Genomic DNA, 19,125 nt, shown 5'->3' on the forward strand with positions numbered 1-19,125 from the left:
TGAGAGGCTTTGTTGAGAGTAGATATGCTTTCTCAATTACTGCCTCATGTTTTGTTATGCATTCAGTGGTAGCCTTGTTTGCGTGTATCTTATTGTTGCAGTTAAATCTAAATAGGGACTTCATTAAAATGTGTTTTTAATTAGTTACTTTTGGGGGCAGGGACAGCTCTATGCAGGGACACGGCTCTCTCTGCCAGGATAGCAGTTTGATTTGAGTTATCCAAATAATGTATTTAATCAACTTAAACTGTAAACATTGTATTTCCAGGTCCCTAAACAATACAAGAGATATAAAATGTATTAATATCCTTGGATATTAATACATTTTATTATACTGCATTGCATGACACGGGCTTCCTCTGCTTTGCATCCTGCCGCTCCTCCTCTCACACCTTGTCTCACTGCTTGTCTTTTTCTGCAGCAGAAATCTCTCAAAGCTTTCACAGGTGGCTGCTGCCTCGATATGAATATTTGATAGGCCTCATATAGCTCCCTCGAGGATGGTGAAATATTAAAACACTTTCTGGTGGCCGTTTTTTTTTTTTTTACTTCTCAGACGCTCCAAAAAATGGAATTCCTGATGACTTCCTTGCTGCTCTGGGCAGAGTGTGGACTTTGGATCTGAGAGTGTTCACATACACGCATACGCACCATTGATCTGCTGACGGCTCATTAATTGTGTCTGTGAATATGCAAATATTGGGATGGAGACTGTGAAATGAAGTTGGCGTTTTCTATTCTTTCTCCCTTTTTTTGATGTCCCTTTTAAAAAAAAAAAAAAAAAAAAAAGCAAGTGCATTATGGGAGTTATTTCTCTTTCAGCGGGATGCCAAGGGACAGTACCTGTTCGACCTCATCTGCCACCATCTCAACCTGCTGGAGAAAGACTACTTTGGCATTAGATATGTTGACCCAGACAAGCAGAGGGTAGGTATTCATGTTGTCAAAGTTAACAGAGCTTTGTGTTTAACAGGCTAGACTCGATTTTTAACCCTAAAAGATTCAACTAAACCCTGTGAACCCTACCAATTAAGTCTCACAGGCAGTGACGGATGCTTTACTAAATGTTATTAATGAATCAATGCGACGTCGCACTGGTCTAACGAGTCACTTGTTCTCCTCTACATAAATATTCCAGACAGGTAGATAGACCTGAGGGTCAATTATGCAAGCTGGCAAAACACCAACCCCTTTGATTATTCTGAATATCAATCACAGAAATGAACACAGTCCTTGGTGAGTTTGCAGGGTTGACAGAGTATTTGTTTATCGATGCACTTTTGAACTGTGGATGGGAAAACAAATGCTTTCAAGGCTTGACATTGTTTGTCCACTGTGCAGATTCTCTCTGTGCATCTGAGCTGAGAGACATTTTAAGAAAAGGTGAATGCAGGTGTTGCAAGAGTAAATAATTAAAAGCTAACAGCATCATTGTGTTTTGCAGTTACCGTATTGTGAGCGCAATGCGCCATTATTGTCAGCGTGTCATCATCGCACTGATTACAGCCTCATGATGTTTAGCACTCCGACAGAGAACAGCAGTCTTCTGATTATCTTGCAAACCGCTTTCCTTCATCTGCTCGCTGCATAGAGCCTCTGTTGGAGGGGGCTAAATAAGCAGAAGGGCAAGGAGATGCAAGTTTCCTCCTTTGCCTTCCAGCTATAGATTACGAATCATCATGCTCAGCTGCTGAGCAATCAGACTTCAGGCTGACAGTTTAGCAGTGTCCAAAGTGCAGCTCTTTACTTCTCTTTCTCTCCCTTTTCAGCATTGGTTGGAGTTTACAAAGTCAATTGCCAAACAAATTAAATGTAAGTATGTTATTTAGCGAACCTGATTAGTTGGTTAAGTAATAAAACATCAAAGAACAATGTGCTAAATGCAGTATATAATGCAACAAACATGACCGTAGATTTTCTTCCTCAGCCCAGCCTCCATTCACCATGTGTTTGCGTGTCAAGTTTTACCCACCTGACCCCGCCGCCCTGAAAGAGGAAATCACCAGGTAAGATTTCAAGATGGCTTGATGGGCTGCAGCCGGGGAGGGTGGGGTTGAGGATGGAGGATGACAATCTTAGCCTCTCATAACTCTCTTTATCTCCCTCTGATGAAGTTTCAAAAGTGAAATGTTTACGCCTCCTCTGTGATTTAAAAGAGTACTCCACTAATGTAGCATTGCAGTGGCAGACTCATGATGGACAGTATTTGTTTCATGGATCAAAATCAATGCAGCAGAACCAGAGATTCTTCTTCCTGGTCAAAAAAAACATGGTGACTACAATACCCACAATGCAACTCAACCACAGAGTTCAGTCAGAGATTCAGGTGTGTTATCCACACTTTTTCAACGTGTAGTCTTCAGCACGGGTCACGAGTATTGGCTTTTTGTTTTTGATTAGTGAAACGTGTCAAAGTGAAGAGAGGAAGAAATTGCTCGCATGATGCCAAGTTGGTGAAACGGGCGCCAGTATTTTCTAAGGCGCTGAGTGAGCACACAGTGTAATAACATCAACGTATGTTTAGAAACGACCAGAACATCCTCAGAAGCCCTTCTGATATTGTTTTTCCTCTGGTATTGCAGTTCTGTCTGTTTGACCACAGGTATCAACAATAATGTGGAAATATTGATGTCTATTTTGAAACAGCATTTCAACACAAGTGGCCAATTAATCTTCTTACTCTCAACATGGGACAATTCCATCATACAACTCATAACCACGACGTGAAAATGCTGACACGCCTAAATAGCCTAAAACATCCGACTCCACGGCACTTAGAGACATCCCCTTTGGTTCAATAAAAAGTCTTTATCTGCTGCCTTTTTTAATTAATGTTCTTGTCTCATAAAATCAAAAGTATTCTTATACTTTACTGTTATCATTTTATGCCTCTGCAGACTTGCTTTTAGATGATTAAAAAGAATGGATAAGCACTAGGTCGAGGTTTTCATGAATCATATTTGAATTGTGTGAAATTTGAATCCTTTCCGTACACACTTCTTAGGTCTGTAACCATCCTAATCTTATTAAATAAAAGACTTCTTCATTATTGAGTGGACTTTACCATCTTTAGATTATCTACAGTATTTTAAATATCAATTTAACTCAATTAGTGTCAATGCAATAAGTGATGCAGGTCCGAAGGGAAAGCTCAATATCCAGAGCTCAACAGTAAGTGTGTGTGTGTGTGTGTGTGTGTGTGTATGTGTGTGTGTGCAGAGTATTTCTTTCTACAGTGAGTGTCATGAAGCTCTTTACTACTGTGTGTGGCATCCTTGACAGCTGAACACACTGCTGTAAGGAGTAAAGAGTGAGCCAGAGAGCTTCCGAGCGCACAGATCCCTGTGACTCTCATCCCTCGGATGGATGCCACGCAGTCAAATCTCTCATTCGCATTCCAGCTCTTCTTGATGGAGCTGGAGCGCCGGCGAGGGACAGCTCCTCCATCCTCCACCATCTGTTCGGACTGGAAGCTCTCACTGACACAAAGACCTAGTAGATAAACAGAGATATGAAAGGTAGCAATATTTTACATAGATTTTCATGTTGCTTTTAGCTTTTGATTTTCTGTATCGTTTCACAACAAGGTGGTGGCAGGAGGTTAATTATTGCTTTGCTGCTCGGAGAGAAGCCGGATCACAGGTGTTTGAAACGAAGGCTGAGCGGGAACATTGACACATGAGTAATCTCTGGATGTTGTGGACGAGACCAGAAGATTGAGTCGCTTCAAGTGCAAACCAGCGATCATATTTTAGATCATCGTCACTTCTCTAAATGATTACATTAACCACATATAGAGCATCTCAAGCAGACGAGCAAACACAGAGCACCTGCCTCGTAAAGCTATATATAATGTTCACAGTAATCCTAATGTGCTCTCTCTTACACGTGCAGCCTCAAGGGACTCCTTACTTTTAAATGGTAAATAACCCTCATGTGTGTTTATGAGAAAAGGACGATATTGATCTTATCTAAATAATGACCCAAATCAGTTTATCTGTGTTCCACTCCACAGATATCTCGTCTTCCTGCAGGTGAAGAGGGATCTCTATCATGGCCGCCTCCTGTGCAAGACATCCGATGCTGCTCTGTTGGCCGCCTACATATTACAAGGTATGACGACAGAGTCATTACTCTCAAACAAGCACACGTGTCCTCACACCAGGCTGACATTGCAACCTTGACCAGAAAGCCAAGCAGTGTCATGGTGTCCTCTAACATATTCTGATAAATGTTAGACCTCACACAGGTGAGGTGATTTAATGTCAGTGTCCTCAGCACCCCAAACTAGTGTGTGTGTGTGTGTGTGTGTGTGTGTGTGTGTGTGTGTGTGTGTGTGTGTGTGTGTGTGTGTGTGTGTGTGCTCTCACACTCTGCCATAGTATATGTACTTCACTGTGTGGGTGGGTGCAAATGTGCAAGCAGAGCATGTTCAGAGGTTGAAGACTGTTCTCCTTTGTGTTTGATATGAAGCTTGACAATCTGGATTTGTTGTTTTTACCTTTTTTGAATTGAAAAATTCCTACAAAAACCACAAAAAGTAATTAAGACACAATTGTTACTTTTTTAAAAAATCCATTTTTAGAATTGAGAAAGTCTTCCTTTGAGAAATCCTGACAGTTTTGTAAGAAAAGTTGAACTTTTTGGAAGATGCCTCCTTTGGGTGTCAGGCTCATCAACATGCAGAGAGGTGAGATGCATCACGCTCTGTGCCTACCAGTTATCTATCCAGCCTTTTCTCAGCCAATCCCTGAATCTAAATGTTCCCAAGTGTCTCCGCGAACTCCCCAAGAGAGTGTGTGAATATATTGGAAGACATTGGCAGATAATGGCTTGTTATATCCATCTATCTATCTCTCTATCTATCTATCTCTCTATCCATCTATCCATCTATCCATCTATCTCTCCATCTATCCATCTATCCATCTATCCATCTATCCATCCATCCATCCATCCATCCATCTATCCATCTATCCATCCATCCATCCATCCATCCATCCATCTATCCATCTATCCATCTATCTCTCTATCTCTCTATCTATCTATCTATCTATCTCTCTATCCATCTATCCATCTATCCATCTATCTCTCTATCTCTCTATCTCTCCATCCATCCATCCATCTATCCATCTATCCATCTATCCATCTATCCATCCATCCATCCATCTATCCATCTATCCATCTATCCATCCATCCATCCATCTATCTCTCTATCTCTCTATCCATCTATCCATCCATCCATCTAGCCATCCATCCATCCATCTATCTCTCTATCTCTCTATCTCTCTATCCATCCATCTATCCATCCATCCATCCATCCATCTATCTATCTCTCCATCTATCTATCTCTCCATCTCTCTTCACATGACATAATCTGGTGAACTCTTTAGCACTGGCTAACTGTTGGCAGTTTTACATTTAGTATTGTATTATGTTCTTAAGTTCTTATTTTTGGCTTCCAACTGCTCAGTCTATCACTTTGCTTGGCCAAATAAGTGGCTGTCTGAGCCTTCACTTTCTGTAAAGCATTTCTTCCCCAGGTGTCTCTGGCTTATTATATAAGCACTCTTCAACACTGTCACCATTTCAGGAAATGTGAATCCATAATGTCTGTTACACATATAAACCGGTGTGTTTTTGGCTGTCGAAAATGCATTTTTCAACATGAATGCTGCCAGAGCAGTGCAAAGCTCCCCAGAGAGCCGACATGTACCCAAACTGTCCGTGTAGTTCCCCCACCATCTGTAAACGGATGTCAGTGGTTTGTAAACTCGGCTGCTGAAGCTGGCCACAGCCACGCAGAAAACACTGGCAGGTGTTTTTTGGATAATACAGACATGCCAACTGATGCCAAGTGCTGCATGGAGTCAAGGTTACATTTTGCAAAAAGTTTCTGTGTGTGCCCCTTTTGTGCTCGAGTGTATTCAAAATCTTTTAATTCTTGTTCTTGCTTGATGGGCTTTGTTCTCGACAACCACATTAAAACACTAAAACGGGCAAAATGCCCTTGTTGAAGTAACTGAATACAAAACAATTACATAAGAAGAGATCATGTTTCGTATGACAAATATGTTTGATATGAGAATTTAATCTTCATGATTGCAGTTATAGTTTTTACTCAATCTATGAATAATCTGCTCCACCATCATTATTTGATCGTTGCAGAAAATATGTCAACACTTTATGTATTCATATATTATGTTGATGTGTTGTTACGTTTCGTACTTCTAGTACTCGCAGCCATCGATGACGTTTGGAAAGGCAATTGCATTTGAAATTTACAACAATGGATTAAAATGTCATCATCAAACATGGAAGTTAACCTTTTTTCCTTTGCCGTGTCTTCGTTCCCCATTAACCAGCTGAAATTGGCGACCACGACCCCGGGAAACACCCAGAGGGTTACAGCTCCAAATTCCAGTTCTTCCCCAAGCACTCAGAGAAGTTGGAGCGGCGGATTGCTGACATCCACAAGACTGAACTGATGTAAGGTGACACTTCTGCAAGTCCCTGTGTACCTGCGTAATCCTTCACTCCCACAGCAGCCACAGTGCAGTGCATCACGGCGACACGCCTAACACTGAACTCTTATAGAGCATCTTACATTCATAGGTCAGAAACAATATTTACGCTTGATAGGAAAAATATGCCTCGGATCCATCCACACAACAACAACAAAAAGGATTGGTTTACAATCAATTTCTCTCTGCAACGAACACAGATGTATGACTCACATATCCACATCCTCTGCCTCTACAACAAGACGTAGTCACAGCCGTCAGATCTTAATGGTAAGGCGCCAGGTCCAGAGAAATTAGCCCCAATTGTGTTAAAGAGTTTTAATGAAACGTTAGAAAACAAGTTCCTGTCACTCACACAATCAACGGTATCAAACCCACTGATTCTGGATCTTACCGCCCCACCAGACGGGCTTCATTAGAGGTCGACATGTGTTCACCAATATAAGGAAACCTTTAGACATCATTCATACGATAAAACCCGCTTCTCCCTCCAGAAGTAGTTGTGTCCTCGGCGCTGGAGAAGGTGTTCGACTTACCTTCACAAAGATACTTTTGTTTTACTTTTCCAGAGGGACACACCAAGGATGTCCCTTGTCTCTGTTGCTCTTTGCTATTGCAATTGAGCCTTAGTCTTTTGCTCTTAAAGCCTCACCTGAGATTCGGGGCTCTACACCACTGCATGGTAGTGACTGTAAGGCTTCGCTTTTGCTTTGTATACAGCAGGGGTGTCAAACTCATTTTCGTTCAGGGGCCACATGCAGCACAATTTGATCTCAAGTGGGCCGGACCAGTAAAATCAGAGCATAATAACCTATAAATAACAACAACTTCAAATGTTTCCCTTCGTTTTAGTGCAACAAAGTACATTCTGAAAATGTTCAAAATCTCACATTCAGAACACATCCGCCAGTAAATCAAATATGCAGAGCTATAGATTTGAAATGTCAAAGCTACTCACTTCTGTTTGTTTGGTTGCTGGTTTCTGTTCGGTAGTGTTGTTTAACACACTTTGCCTTCACACAGGCTCTGTAGAATTACCTACTTCTGCTAAACAAGGCACTGAAATGTTCACGAGCAAGTTCAGTCCTGACTGCGACCGCTACACATGCCTGTCTGTTGAAGGACCAGCATCCTCCCGGCTACATTATTTTGCCTTTTGGACATAAGTGACAAGAAGCCTGATGCTCAGACAACCATTAATGGTCTGGTGAATGGTTTCTTCCCCTTGGTGGTGCTGGTAGTTCAAAGAGTCTGGGAACAGTTCACACAATTTAGCTTCCAGGGGTCAGATTTCAGAAGTAGTGCAAAGAAAAGGCAGCTTGACCTAGTCTGTTGTTGACACTTCTTCTTGCGGGATGTTTCTTGATCCTTTTCCAAGTATGTGCTCTCTTTGAGCACTTTGGGAGAATGTCTGGCTGCTGGCATGGTCCATCCTTTTGGCAGTAAAAGGTCAGTTGTAAAGGTGCGGGTGTTGGATGTTATTCTCGCTCCAACACACAGCCGGTGATGACCCATGTGGTGGACAGGTCTGAGGTGGGGATGTCTCATTCGTCTACATTGTGCAGGGGTCGGGAACCTTTTTGACTGGGAGAGCCATAAACGCCAAATATTTGTAAATGTATTTCCTTGTGAGCCATACTGTCCGAGGTGCGTGTGTGGATATTTTGTTTTGTTCACTCCTCTCCTTTCCTCCGCTCTGTCTCTGACTGTAGGTGTGTGCACACGTGTGTTTGTGTCGGGAGCGAATCCCCGCCCTTCACGAAACAGAGCTCAAAATTGTCTGCAAGTCATATGGCGTCATCGAAAGAGCTATATATGGCTTGAGAGCCATAGGTTCCCGACCCCTGACATAGTGTGTGAGTGGTACTGTATCATCAGCACTACTACAGCTCTTGTTGGCAAAGGCTGTCCACCTTTTGTATTTCATTTCTTCAGAATGGTAGTTATTAATGCTCCCATAGTTGCAGTGTTCTGCCCGGGGACTGATGTGATTTCGCAGTGCTCAGTCAGGTTCAGTTAACGTTGCTTTGCCTTCTCGGCCTTGAAGTGGAAGACAGCCAGACAGTGCATGCCAAGGTCACAGCCCCGTGTCACAGCAGGTACACACAGGAACCTTGTCATCCTGCATGCTTGACGGGTTAGTGTACACCCAGGTGGGCACAGGAAACTGCTTGATCCTACACTGCCCTCTATAGGTTGTTTGACAGCAGTTTTGAGCAGTCAAATGCACAGGACAGCACAGGAAAAAGCTGTACCTGGAAGCATTTTCAGGAAAAATGATCACAATGCTGGCAGAATTAAAAACGGTATGAGTGAAAGGGAAATAATTCAGTTTGACACAGTAAACACTTCGGTTTTAGCTCATTTATATAAATAAATTGCCGAAACCTTCAGTGAAATGATGATGAAGTAGAATGAAGGTCAAACACAGTAAGAGTTGACAGTTTGTTGTGACAGAAGCCAGTTAACTGACTTATTGTTCTGTTTTTACCAGAGGTCAGATTCCTGAAGCGTCAGAGCTCAACTTCCTCCAGAAGGCTCAGATGCTGGAGACGTATGGAGTGGACCCTCATCCATGCAAGGTGGACTTTACAAAACACATTTATTCTAGAATGTATGAGCTTCTGCTTTTTATGGGTCTGTGCTTAATGTACAATTTGATGCATTGAGTACTTTTGTATGTTGAAGTTTCCCTTTTTTGTTTTTTACAATATAGGGCATTTACAAGAAGATATAATTTCACTGTGAATTAAAGTTCTGATTCTACAAAATAAAAAACATGGGTTTATGTGCAGGATGTGTCCGGCAACCCAGCTTTTCTGGCTTTTACTCCTTTTGGATTCACTGTGCTGCAAGGAAACAGGAGGGTTCATTTCCTCAAATGGTGAGTACAGATGAACAGTTCAAACTGGACATGATGCTAGATAATAACCCATCTTTTAAATTAAAAGCCACAGCGTTCGTGTATGTGCATGAACTGTAATGTAATGTAATGCATACCCACAGCAAGACTTTGTAGATGTGTGTGTGTGTGTAAAGAAACATTTTATTAATCTGAATCCAAACTACTACGCTGTTGTTCCAAATATTTGTTTCATTGTCTTCTAGATTTAGATTCTTAATCCTACAGGAATGAAACGTAATGATACAATACACCATAGAATGTAATATATAGTAGTTCAACATATCATAAGTTCAAGGAGTGGACCAGGAGTAACCAGTGATCCGTACGAGAGGATATTAGTAACCTTTGCAGGACAGCTGAGTCCACCAGCCGTGAAGCCGCTCGCTAACAATCACATTTTCTGTGATTGGAATCAACGTGTTGAGACTTTTCAACGCTGAAATGAAACTGTTGGCCGTAATGATTTGCCTCCAGCCTCAATTAATATTTAAACGCCTTAATCCATTTCTGTCTCTCCCTTCTCTCTCTGTCTCTCTGCCTCCATCTCTGTCTTTGTTCTGTTGTTTGGTCGTCTCTCTTCCTTCTCTTATTCTGTTTCCATGTCATCCTTTCCCTCTGTGTCTGTCTGTCCTTTTGTCAAACTCAGGGAGGAGGTGACCAAACTCAAGTTTGAAGCAAAGACATTCCACGTTTATGCAAATCAGATGGAGGTATGTACATGCATTATTAAAACTTTCCAACTAGCCTGTGGAGCTCAGGGAGTAAAATAAGTGTGGCCTTGTTTTATGCATGGGGACACAGGTGTAATAGTGAAGCCGCTGTGTGAGAGGTGGTTAATAAAGTGTGTGCTTTGATTGATATAGTCATAAAGAGCTCAGTTAATCTGACAGGAAATGTCTCCTTCAGATGATGACATTGAATATCACCACGAGGAGTCTGGTTGAAGTATGATTCATATATATATATATTGATTGTATGAGTTGCTGTGCTGTGTTACAGGATAAGAAGATCATACTGACATACTTTGCACCTACACCTGAGGCCTGTAAGCATCTGTGGAAGTGTGGTGTGGAGAATCAGGCCTTCTACAAGTGAGTCACAAGACCTGAAACACAAAACTGCACAAAGGACGAAATGTTTATTATTCTGTTCATTCATGTTTTTTTTCTTTTTCATTTCCTCACAGGTTGGAAAAGTCGAGTCAAGTCCGCACTGTGTCCAGTAGTAATCTCTTCTTCAAGGGTAGTCGCTTTAGATACAGGTATGGAGCTGCTCACACAGTGTTTGTAATACTCTTTATAGATGAACTGATTATGAATATTAAGTATTTACATATTAAGAACAGACTTGGCAGTGTTGCAGGGCTCATAATTTGTATAAAATCTCGTTTTTTTAAAAATGTTTCCTCAGTGGAAAGGTTGCAAAAGAGGTGATGGAACAAAGTGCCAAAATTAAGAGAGACCCTCCCGAGATACACAGGTCAGAATCCTTAAATAAAAAAATCTAAAATATAATATAGAAAGCATTGCCTCTAGAACCAAAATGAGCTGGAATGAGGGTTAACAATGATTTATGCATTTTCTGTTTATGTCATGTGTGCATATGGGTGGTGTTTTTTGTCCAGGGCTGGCATGGTGCCAAGTAGGAGCTGTCCATCCATCACCCACGGCCCTCGTTTGACCAGTGTGCCCAGGACCCGGCGGAGAGCTGTGCACATCTCCATCATGGAGGGTAAAACACACTCAGAAGAATAGAGAAATGTATATACTTTGGCTGACTAGAGGTCACAGGTGTGAGTCCTCATGATCTCTGACAACAAGAGGCCACCTCCCCACACGTCTCTTAGAGCAGTGGTTCCCCACAGCCCTGTCAGATGAACTTAAGTAACCCTTTATCCAACACCACCCATCACCACCCATCATATTACAAGTGTATTCTCTCCAATCTCCATCTCTCCAATACTTGTAGCTATTTTAATCCATGACTTTGATCTAACTATTGTCTATTCACCACTCTTAGCTAACTATTAAGACTTCTCTACTCTGGTGGAGGTTTCACAGCGTGACTCAATATGTGATGTATTCATAAACAAATCTCATTTCTATTTCTATTTTTTACTTGCGCTATTCCTGGGGTACAGTTTGGATGGGAATCACTCGCTATGGATTACACACCGTTGGCTCAAAGTTTCCGGGGTCGTTTTTTAAGGCTCTCACACTATTTTAGTACACACACACACACACACACACACACACACACACACACACACACACACATACACATATTTATATCCTGCTTATCCTGCTGTGTGAAGAATCCCCCACTGGTGAGTGTCACTCATTCTTTGTGGGATATTTATCACACACACACACACACACACACACACACACACACACACACACACACACACACACACACACACGATCCTCGAGCAGTGGCCTCAGGCATTATTGTGACATCAGACATTACTCCTGTCACTTTATAAAGGGCACTTACTGTCCCATCTTTCCTCCAACAGCATATTAACCTTTCGCCAGTGCTGCCACTGTGAGTGTGTTTGCTCTCAGTTGAAAAGCCTTGCAAAAGCTAAATAAACTTATAGCAGAGAATAAAAAGGTATTTTTATCAAAGCAGCCCCCCCCCCCCTCTTGTCATTGACATCAAGAGCGGGCTCTGACATTGCACCCCTGTGTTGCGACACTGAAACAAACCCCCTGTGTGTTGTCTCGTTGCTCTGTCTGCGCTGACATTTCCACTGGTAACAATATCTCAGCCTGAAATAGCTCCTGCTGTCAGGGGCCATGCCATGTGTGTCACGGCAGGGAGGGACGCGGCGCACTGTGCCACAAGTGAGCCACATTCCTGGGCCTTGTCTTTCACTCTCTGTCTTTCCATTTATCTACCGCTGTCAACCTGCCTGCCAGCATGTGGGAGCTTACTGTGGAGAAGGGAGGGCTGCTTCGCTAGCCGGCCGCAGTTGGAGACAAAGACAGACAGCAGGAAGATAGAGCGAGGAGAGGCCGTTTCAAGAGCAGAGAGACTAAAGACAATAAGTAGAGCAGCAACTTGTCAGGTGGGCTTTCTCTCTCTCCTTGAACCATGGTGAAGTGTCTGATCCGGATCAGGACCAAGGTGAACGTTCACTTGCGCATGGTTAACCATTGTTATCGAGATGTGAACGTGCGCGTGCTGTCTCTGGGACCCAGGCTTATGGGCAAAGTTCTGGGGGTCCTACCGCTCCTCCCTGCCCTCCCTGGGGGTTCTTCCACCTCCGGCTCTGGTCCTGGGTCAAGACAGAGCTCAAGGACTCCTTCCAGGCTAGCTGTCCCACCCCAGCAGTATGGCTGCAACCCGCCAGCCAACTGTGCAGGTAAAAAGCGGCAATGCTTTCGTCTTGCAGAATTATGGTGTGCTGCCTTTTTGTGGTTCTTCTTGTGGGTTCATGTTGGACGACTTTCCTTGAAGAATAGTGTTTGAACAATGAGCCAAATATTTCCGGGTGATACTCTTATGTTTCTCTGATGCCGAAACCTAAATGAATATGGCATCAAATTATAGAATGATCTCATTAGGGGTGTCCAACATAAGACCCCAAAGGGTCTAATGCCACTGGACGACAGAGGCATGTGGTTCATGAACTCTGAGTTCGACACCGCTGATCAAATGTTGTTGAAGTATAATTCGGTGGATATGAATTTAAAAGTTGTCATTATGGAGCTTGCAGAGAACATGAGGATCGAGTGAGTTGAAGTGAATTTCCCCTAAGTCACACACACACACACACACACACACACACACACACACACACACACACACATCACAGACACGTACAACAACACCTCCCAGTTATTACACATGTCTGACGTATGACCTGCCTTCCTCTGCGGTGTGTTTTCAGGTCTGGAGTCCCTTCGAGACAGCGCCCACTCCACGCCTGTGCGCTCCGTCTCCCATGGCGATTCCTTCATGTCTTCTCGGCCGCCGTATGGTGGACGGCAGCGAGGCGAGCACGTCGGCGGTCATCTCCGACGAGGCCTACAGCCCCTCAGACAGCATGCTGCCTACACCTGTGGCCGAACACGGGATGGAGATGCCTTTGGCTCGTCACCTCAACGGTTCTTCCCGCAGCTTAGACGAGAAGGAGTCAGAGGCAGGCGCGTCGAAGGAGGGTCACGCCGCAGAGTTTTCCTCCGGCAGGAGAGCACTGCGTATGGTCAGGAGCGGGCCGGCACCACCGAGCGACGTACAGGAGCTGAACAAGTTCATCCTGAGCGTGTTGCGTCTGTTCCTGGTGACCATCGGTCTGCTGTTCGTCCTGCTGCTGCTGCTCATCATGCTGACAGAGTCAGACCTGGACATTGCCTTCCTGAGAGACATTCGCAAGACACCTGAATTCCAGCAGTTCCACTTTGAATACTTCTGCCCTCTGCGGCGCTGGTTCGCCTGTAAGTTACGATGGATGGGAGGTTTCCTCATCAGCAAGTGAAGCAGAGACTGAAAGACACAATACGGTCCTCCGCTCGTGGAGACGGGACACATACAGACAGGTGAGGAGAGAGTGGGAGGAGGGGAAAGGAAAAGGACGGCAGCCCTAATCCCAATATCAACTCCGCTTCTCCCAGGAAGGAGTTCCTGTCACAAGCCAAGGACTGTCCCCTGAAGAGCCTTGTTTATTATATTCGACCATCACTGCGAGGAGCGGAAATCACATTTTACTTTGGAAATTCAGGTCATTTCAAGGTATTTTATTTTTACACAAAGCCACAGTAACAGGGTTTAATTTTAAACACTGGAAAAGGACAAGCAAGTCTGACAGACTTCACTCATTCAACCACGGATAATAGTTGCCTTTATTTTTGTATTAATTTATATCTTGCAACATTATTGTAAGACAGAATGACCTAACGTGTTGGGGTGTGTGTTGTGTATCCTGCGTACAGTGTGTAGAGAAGAGATGGGAGCCAGTCGAGCTCATCTCATTTTCATATTTTAAAGCCAACAACAACATTCATGATGATACAAGTTATTATGTTCACTGCTATATTAAAAGCTGCTGTTTTGAGTTGTATCTGGAGGTTAGAGAAAGTGAGAAATGGAAGACTAAGCTGCACTTACTGAATGTAGATCAGTCCTGAGTCAAATAATATTTGCAAATATTATAATTTGTTTTAGCCATATGTGGAAATTTGCGGGACATAATAGGAAAATAAATGAGGAATTACTTGCAGTAGCTATTTGACCCAGGACTGATGTCGGTGCTGCTCTGATAGATGAATTGAATGATATTTATTTTGTGGTCAGACGTCCATTAACGGTGTGATCACATGACCATTTCTGTCCAGCCACTGGAACACCAATAACGTTTTATCGTCCAACGACTATAAGTAACAGATAAACTTTAAGGATATACGTAAGTAATGGAAGGTTTACCGATTTTATAAAATAGCAGCCAAATAATTCTAATAGCTACAATCAACTTTGTGTGTGTGTGTGTGTGTGTGTGTGTGTGTGTGTGTGTGTGTGTGTGTGTGTGTGAGGAACAGCTGCCGTAGTTACTTTTACAGTAGTTGTAACGGTGATGGGATAGCGCTGTAGTGATAGTGAAGTGTTTGGTTAGTTACTCCCTCACTCTGTAGAAGGAGTTTATCTTGATGTGCAATACTGTTAATATAAAAATAAGAGAACAAGATCCTTTACATTAAGGGACATTTGACATTGTTTCATGTTTGTAAAGTGCAAGAATTAGTGCTTTCCCCCCCTCCCCCCCCACAGTGTACGGTCAAGAGGGCTCGTGTCCACGTGGAGTGAGGGTCATCATGTTGTTTTGCTGTGTTCATCTGTAAAGCCTGAATACATTTAAATCACGTTTCCATTTTTTGTACAAACTGATGTCTCGTTTAACACGCGGATATTTTCTCACGGTGACTTTTAATTGACCTGAAGCATTATTTTTTACAACGGATGTATAGTTTTCAGCCCTGCTTACAACAGAGCGTAAGATAAGTTGTGTTTACTGCACTCTCCATCATCGCACCTACCAAAGAAACCTCTGTTGTCTGATATTTGTCCGTTTTGCATCAACAGATGGAAACTCTGATAGTCTGCTCTTCTTCTCCAGCCTTATTACGTACGTGTTATTTCACAGGTTAGCCTGCAGTGTGTCTTTACAGCCCACAGCAATAGACAGCATCATTTAAAATCCATACAGTTAGTTAACTATTGGTCCTTTCAACAAGCCTACGAGTGGTTGATTAGGATGTGTGTAGGTGTACATGCCGTGTGTCAGTGGTGATTATTACTAGCAGGTTTAACTAAAAGAAAATGTTTTATTTATGCAACAAGAGGAATGGTTTAGGATACTGAGGGGTTTAGGATGTTCAGACTCCAGGCAGTTTGGAAAGTTACCGTATTAATATTCACAAAAAAAAAGAAAATCGACAGGTTGAAAGTTAACACAAAATCCCTGTAGTGTTAAACACATGGCTTTAAATGTTGGGGTTTGTTTCTGTACAGTACATGACATACAATTAGGGAAAAGTAGGTGAATAAGTATTAACAGTTTTGTGTTTTGGATGAGTTAGGCAGACATATTGACGGACACATTTATGTTTCATAGCCCTCACGTTGTAACTTGTGTGTTTGCTTTAACTCAGACGGTGCTCGCCGGTTGTTTGTGTTAAGGTGAAAGGTCAGACGAGGGCGGAACATGTATTTTTACTTCCTTTTTAAAAGTCTCATTTTATGTTCACGTGTACGGAAAACTTAACATAAATTGAGCAATAAATATAACAGATAGTGTAATGAATATTAATAACCATAAACTGCAAACGTATACTGCTAGTCATTGAAAATGTCTTTTGAAACCCCTCAGAAGGTGAACAGCCTGTAGATGCATGTGTGACGGGAACCACGTTCTCATGTGAATCCTGTTTGGATTGTTGCCTAATCGCTGCTCTTCCTTCACTCATTTTAGAGAAACAAGAGTAGATGCAAGTGTTCTTGTGAAAGTTTGAGGATCTGAACTGCACACCGGACAGAAGACACATTTTTACTCGACTCTGAGCCGGTTTTACCGGAATGGAAATGGAGCGGTTTGTATTTTTAGCCGATTTAAAAACAGCAGAAGTAGCGTAGTCAACTACCTGAATATTTCTTTTTGCAATGCAGTTTAATATATAGATTTTTTTATTTCATTTGTATTGCTTAAATCTGTTTAAAAATCACTTGAAGTGACAAAGGGGGACGACGGTTCCATTGACTGGCAACTCTTGTGTTCATTTTACTGACTCATGTAAACAGGAATAAGGTTTTACTGTACGCTTCCTTCCTGTACCATGTTCCTGCACATGGAAATGTCTCTGTAAGCATGTATTCTGCATTTATTACCTCCAAACAAGCTCATTTCCAATCACTGGTTTAATTTATTTATGAATAAACATCTATTCTTGACATCTGGCAGCGAGTGCAGCTACAAGTTCAATCTTTCTCAGAGGAAATAAACCGTCAACAGCAAAAACAAAATCAGCACCTTCGGAAGTTTTTCAGCACACACACACACACACACACATGCACACACACACACTTTTGGCACAATGCTGCCATCTTAAGTTGACAATGATACCGCTGCTGAAAATGAAGCATTCACTCTCAAATATTTTGTGTAAAAGTGTCAACTTTCTTCTATTTGCACGAACATGTCAAAGCTTTTTATTTTCACATCTTATCACGCTGGATGTATTTAGGACTTTTCTAATTGATTAACAGAAAACTAACGCTAATCTCAAAGTGGCCTTAATTAAATTGAAGTTTAAATAAAGCATTTAACATATAATTGTATTTAAACGCACCTCTAACTCTAAAAAAAGGTCCAACATCTGGTTCCTAAACATCCTGGCAATTAAGATCAAGACAACAAAATCGACAAATCTGAAATAAAGTTATTTAAATGTTTGAATCAGGGGAAGTCAAGATTATTTTTAAGGATCTGAATATCCTCTAGAGTTCAGTAATTACACTCATTAAAAAGAGGAAACAATATTACAACTGTAAATCTGTGTTTGGAGCAAAACTGATACTAAACGCTGCGTTTGGCGTAAACCAATCGGTGCACGTGAGGAGAAACGCACCATCTCCTCCATGAAGGCTGGCAGTGGCAGCACCTCGCTGCGGAGATGCTTCTCTGCAGCGAGGCCTGACAGCTTGGAGAGGGCTGGGGGAACACAGCAAAGTACAGATACAGCCCTGAGAAAAAGTCAATGTGTTGTTTTCTATTAACAAAATGTAGGCATATTAACAGACACGAAAACAATAACACCTCTTATGCAATATTAATGATTATATGTGTTTCTCAGGTGTCTCTGACCCTTTTCATGTTGGGTGTTTTAGCAGATTCAGGTGAGTACTTGGGGCGTTGAGATCCTCAGGGGTCTTTTCCTACAAGGTGAGCATTATTAACAATTAACTAGAAAATAATTCAACTCTTCCACACAACCTTTAGTGAAACTCATAACACACTTACACCTTAACGTGCTTGTTGGTGTCTACCTTACTAATTATCTTAATGTAGCTCTTGGATAATGTTAAATGTTACATGTTGAGTAACGTTAAAACTCACCACTCACCTCTGTGTTGTAAAACAGTCTCCTAGCAGCTCATTGGTTAGTCTTCGACGTCATCAAAATAAGGGGCTGTTCTCTGCTGCCAACAGCCAATGGGCAGCCTTACGATTTGATTGACATCTCATCCTCTTGCCGCAAGAGCAAGTGATAATGTCACCACCTTCTGGCAGATGAAGGCAATAGCAGACTGAAAGATAATAATAATAAGAACAGGACATTAGACCTCCGTATGCTGATGTAAAGGGTGCTTACACTGCCACCCCCCTTCCCCCACTGGGGAAGTCTGATCACAACCTAGTGCTGCTGAAACCACAATACACAACCTACAACCACACGTTCCTTTAGGAAGTGTTCTCCGGAGGCAGAGGAGGCTCTGAGAGACTGTTTTGAGTCTACTGACTGGAGCGTCCTGCAAGAGCCACATGGTGAGGACATTGAGGGGGTGTCGCACTGTATCACTGACTACCTGAACTTCTGTATGGATGTTGTGGTTCCCATAAAAAACTGTACGCTGCTTCCCTAACAATTAAACCTGGATCACCAGCAATGTCAAGGACATCCTTAACAGGAAGAAGAGGGCATTCAAGGAGGGAGACCGGGAAGAGCTGAAGCGCGTGCAGGGGGAGCTCCAGGTTCAACTGAGAGAGGCAAAGGAGGAATATACAAGGAAAGTAGAGCAGAAGCTGCGGGACAACAACATGAGGGAGGTCTGGGACGGCATGAAAACCATCACAGGATGCAAGAAGAAGGGCAGCAGCACAACAGAAGGGGACGCTGTGAGTTTGATAGCCCAGCTGTTGCAGCCAGGAGCTGCCCACCCAGCACCTCCCTACACACCCCCGCCCCTTCCCTCACAACACCGACACCCAGGCTGCCTCCAGGGACTTTGCAACCCCCCTCCTCCCCATGGATAATGTAACACCCCTCCCCCCCACCATCACCAAAGATCAGGTGAGCAGAGAGCTGAAGAGACCCAGTAAAGCAGCTGGCCCGGACGGAGTGTGTCCAAGGATGCTAAAGGCCTGTTCTGCTGAACTCGGGGAGCCCCTTCAGTGTATGTTCAACCTGAGCTTGCGGCTGG

The 19,125-nt window shown here is 42.8% G+C and overlaps 1 protein-coding gene across 1 annotated transcript in view; it reads left to right on the forward strand.

Annotated features, from left to right (window-relative positions):
- Positions 1–16,884, forward strand: part of LOC115004760 (FERM domain-containing protein 5-like) — a 61,622-nt gene extending 44,738 nt beyond the window's left edge. The window contains 14 exon segments of the mRNA XM_029426436.1: positions 823–927; positions 1,770–1,812; positions 1,928–2,006; positions 4,016–4,113; positions 6,363–6,486; positions 9,016–9,103; positions 9,317–9,405; positions 10,073–10,136; positions 10,426–10,517; positions 10,613–10,687; positions 10,837–10,905; positions 11,051–11,157; positions 13,325–13,407; positions 13,409–16,884. Of these exon segments, the coding sequence (XP_029282296.1) occupies positions 823–927; positions 1,770–1,812; positions 1,928–2,006; positions 4,016–4,113; positions 6,363–6,486; positions 9,016–9,103; positions 9,317–9,405; positions 10,073–10,136; positions 10,426–10,517; positions 10,613–10,687; positions 10,837–10,905; positions 11,051–11,157; positions 13,325–13,407; positions 13,409–13,912 (1,620 nt within the window). The 3' untranslated portion in view covers positions 13,913–16,884.
- Positions 16,885–19,125: the final 2,241 nt, after the last annotated feature.

The sequence above is a fragment of the Cottoperca gobio genome, chromosome 3 (genome assembly GCF_900634415.1).
Source record: "Cottoperca gobio chromosome 3, fCotGob3.1, whole genome shotgun sequence".
NCBI lineage: Eukaryota > Metazoa > Chordata > Actinopteri > Perciformes > Bovichtidae > Cottoperca > Cottoperca gobio.